Source organism: Priapulus caudatus, unplaced genomic scaffold (genome assembly GCF_000485595.1).
Source record: "Priapulus caudatus unplaced genomic scaffold, Priapulus_caudatus-5.0.1 Scaffold225, whole genome shotgun sequence".
Lineage (NCBI taxonomy): Eukaryota > Metazoa > Priapulida > Priapulimorpha > Priapulimorphida > Priapulidae > Priapulus > Priapulus caudatus.
In genome coordinates this window covers 457,998-462,290 of record NW_014577286.1, presented here as the reverse complement: position 1 = coordinate 462,290, position 4,293 = coordinate 457,998, and the positions used below count along the sequence as shown (strand labels likewise).

The 4,293-nt window shown below is 40.5% G+C and overlaps 1 protein-coding gene across 1 annotated transcript in view; it reads left to right on the top strand.

The window, feature by feature from the left end:
• The window catches only part of LOC106807611 (aldehyde dehydrogenase, mitochondrial-like), a 29,014-nt gene extending 25,339 nt beyond the window's left edge, over window positions 1-3,675 (top strand). Inside the window, 5 exon segments of the mRNA XM_014810003.1 lie at window positions 1-45; window positions 261-425; window positions 907-1,064; window positions 2,985-3,099; window positions 3,455-3,675. The exon segment at window positions 1-45 is cut by the window's left edge and continues 140 nt beyond it. Coding sequence (XP_014665489.1) covers window positions 1-45; window positions 261-425; window positions 907-1,064; window positions 2,985-3,099; window positions 3,455-3,487 — 516 coding nt within the window. The 3' untranslated portion in view covers window positions 3,488-3,675.
• The last annotated feature ends 618 nt before the right edge of the window (window positions 3,676-4,293 follow it).

Here is a 4,293-nt window from a genome sequence, read left to right as displayed (position 1 = left end):
ACCGTTGGAAATCCGTTTGATGCGAAGAACGAGCAGGGACCTCAGGTAAGATGACGTATATACCGCCTAACCACCTTCACAGCGTCATTCGAATGCGTCTTTCGACGTGAACGATCCCTGGGACGATGATACTTTTTACGCGAACATTTACGTCAATAAATACACTCAAAATTCAACGCATACAGTGATGACGTAGGTGACGAACATCCCAGCTAGAGGCAACATGTATTTCATGAAGTCGTCCGCATTCGTTTGTCCAGATCGATAAGGAGCAGCACGATAAGATCTTGAAATATATCGACCTTGGTAAGAAGGAGGGAGCAAAGTTGTTGACGGGAGGCGGACGCTGCGGCAGTAAGGGCTTCTTCATCGAGCCAACTGTGTTCGGAGATGTTACTGATGGCATGACGATTGCGAAGGAGGAGGTACTGTTTCCTTGCAAACCGTGGCATAGACACATGGACGTGTGTGTGCGTGCGTGCGTGCGTGTGCGTGTGCGTGTGCGTGTGTGTGTGTGTGTGTGTGTGTGTGCGTGTGTGTGTGCGTGTGCGTGTGCGTGTGCGTGTGCGTGTGTGTGTGCGTGTGCGTGTGTGATTGTTTATGTAGGTGTGTATACGCGCGCGTGTGCGCGTTTGTATATAGTAAGCGTGCGTGCATGCCCTATGTATAGGTCTGAATATGCGGATATGCGTTTGTGTATGTGGCCGCGACGAAATAGAATATACATACTAAATAATACATTAGGATAGTACTCTCGTATGCACCATTTTCTGCTGCTTATTACGACGAGCTTCTAATCTGTGACAGTCTAGGCCCTAGGGCCTGTCGCGCGAACGAAGAATATCATTCGCAACGGTGAACTCATCCGTGTGTATTAACCGCGAGTGTTTTATACCTACGCTGTAGATATTTGGCCCCGTGCAGCAGCTCATGAGGTTTGACACGATGGATGAGCTGTATGAGAGAGCGAATAACACCATGTACGGTCTGGCGGCAGCAGTGTTCACTAAGGACATGGACAAAGCGATGATGGTCGCACAGAACGTGAGAGCAGGCACCGTCTGGTGAGTCACCCGTGCGAGGAAATGTCAGAGTGTCTGCGATTTGTGGTTTACTGATACTGCTTAAGGCCGTCGCACACCTATCCAAAAATCGGTCCGATTAAAAAATGAATACGTTCGACAAGCTTGCCTTCACGGGGTCAACAGAGGTCAGCTGTTTAATTTAATAAAAATTAAAAATTAAATTAATGTCATCAGAGGGCAGCTGTTTAATTTTAGCTTTCACGGGGTCAACAGAGGTCAGCTGTTGAATTTAATAAAAATTTTAAATTTAATTAAAGTTAACAGAGGTCAACTGTTTAATTTGAGCCTTCCCGGGGTCAACAGAGGTCAGCTGTTTAATTTTAGCGTTTTCTTCATCGTTTGTAAAATCGGCTCATCGACCGATAAACACCCGCACACCTACGATAAAATTGATTATTTAAATCTCCCTCAATTTCGTTCGTCCACGCTTTGTCTATGGTAGGCGCCATTTTGAATGTCATGTGACACGGGCACGTTTAGCTATTGGCTGTTCAATATTTATCGTAGAGGATTTTTCTGAGTTCACGCGCACACCACAAAACCTTGTCGGATTACACAAAATCGCTTCAAAATAATCGGTTCAAAATCAAACATGTTTGATTTGGAACGATCACCCGATAAAAATAATCGTAAGTAAAATCGTCTACAAATGAACGCGCACATCTACCCGATATCGGCTGATTTTTATCGGGCCGATCAAATCGCGTGAAAAATCGGCTGGTGTGCGACGGCCTTAAGACTTAATCAACTTATTACTCTAGGTACCAACTAGATTATTGTATGTGAACAATTAATTTTAGTTACTTTAGCTGAGAAGGGCGACGCTTATCCTTTAACGTGCTCTGTTAGCGTGTTTATTTCGAACATAATTTCGTGTTTCTCCCACTTTTACGACACTTACAGTTACTACTTGAGTAAATAACAGCAACTGTTTAGAGTAGCATTAACATGTCTTATAACGTAATCTTCGTACTTAGCTATAAAATATTCTTCAAAACATACACGCTTCGAATTTTGATTACTCGTTTTGATTACCGCCGTTATCACGCATACTCCGCAGGCGATTAATTAGTTCAGGTAGGCGATCAATTAGTTCAGGTAGGCGATCAATTAGTTCAGGTAGGCGATTAATTAGTTCAGGTAGATGAGTCTTTGAAATGCAGTAGCTTATCTTTCACCGAGCCGTGATACACATTGCGTTGTACACAACACGCGTAGTATACACATACTAATCACAGTATTCACACATGTGGCAAAGCACAGGCACTTGGAACGTTTTCAATAGTAAGATGATGGTAAATAAACACGAAATGTATTTACTACCAAAGTCGTAATATTTTTCAACTCTCTTTCGCCTATTATTACTGTTAATTTCCAGTAAGATTATCAGTAATAATAGGCGAAAGAGAGTAGAGAAACATTAAGACTTTGGTAGTAAATACATTCCGTGTTTATTTACGATCCTTTTATTATTGAAACGTTTCAAGTGCCTGTGTCGCAAAGAGTAGAATGGATCATTGGGGGTTTGGGTACACATGATTACAACGGACTAATTGCATGTGTGTGAAATGTGTTTGAGCCTCGCCGATATACCAGGCATGAATAATGACAAATATACGCATGTCGCTGCTGTATATACAAGAACGCGTAAATCATGGCTGAACGTGTATCACAACGTCTAGATCAATATTCAATGATAGAATATTTGGTCGATGGCTTCAAAATTGGGTGATGCATGAATCTTGCTAACTATATACGATATGTGGCCAAATAAGTAAGTAAATAAGACCAATCATTACCGGAACGTTTTAACACGGTTTTCTGGAACAGGCCGGCGGTGTACCTACACATCGTGTGTTTATTTATCAGTCACGCATATGTCGTATATTGTGATTGCAGGATCAATATGTACAACAACTTTGATGCAGCCGCCCCGTTTGGAGGTTACAAGATGTCTGGTAATGGTAGAGAGAAGGGCGAGTATGCACTGGAGGAGTACACCGAAGTCAAATGTGTAAGTGTCTCACAGCTCAGGCCTTGTGTACCAAACGTAGGTCACTAATGTCTCTTGCAAGCAACATTAGTATGCTATATTACACAATTTTTCGTGCTCACATGATTCTGCAAAGGACATGGCATAAATGTTGCTAGCTATGTGTAATCATGAGCTAATAATACCTAGAGTGTACAACGGGAAAACGGGAAAATAGTGTTATTTTACGGCAAAATTATTCTACTATAACTGCAAGTTTAGAATAATTAGGTATTATTAGCTTTTCGTGTGATTCGTGAATACGAGATGAGCAATTAATAAACACCAGACAATTAGTAAGCGATATAGATTTTGATAACTTTGTTTGCATTGGCAGGTGATGATGAAGATTCCACAGAAGAACTCGTAAAACGCAGGCCGATGTAAAGGTCTAGTTTCAGTAAAAAAAGTTATTTGATTAAAAAACAAAATACCCGATAATAGTATATTATCGTAGTAGACATTTCCGATATTCCATTTATGATTCCAATTTGTGTACAATAAAAAACTTTTATGCTTCCAACCCAGATATATATTAATAAATATCATCCTAATTAGGATGGCGCCTTTCGACATTTTTCAACATCTGACAGTTTGAACGGGACTTCTAAGCCTTGCGTTTTATAAGCCCTCAGCTCTAACTCTAGACTAGTATTCGTGTTACATTGTGCCGATTAGGGACTCTATATCAAAACATGGACATTCGTTATTGCAACTCGTATGCAGATTGTTAGACTGTATAGCGAACCGGCAGCAATACGCGTAATAAACCTAACCATGTATTTTCTCCAATCGTGTGTATCAATATTACCAGTGCTTAAATGTTTAGATGTTTAATGTTTATTGTTTAATAATATCATAGTTTAATTTAAGCAAGAGTCCATAATAGAATTATTTCATATGATTTATTTCTATTGTGGACTCTTGATTTATGTTTAGACTAATGGTGACCATTCAGGGCCGTAGTGGCCTCCCAAAAAGTGCCACTGCAGAAATATGTAGCCGATGCTGGGGGTCTGGGGGTACTCCCCCAGAAAAATTTTGAAATGTAGAGCCTGGAAATGGCATTTCCTGCATTTTCAGGCTATGTTAAAAGCAACCAATTCTGATCATTTTAAAAGGTCAATTTGTAAATTTCAAAGAGGAATGTAGCTATGGCTCATGTTTTGACTAAAG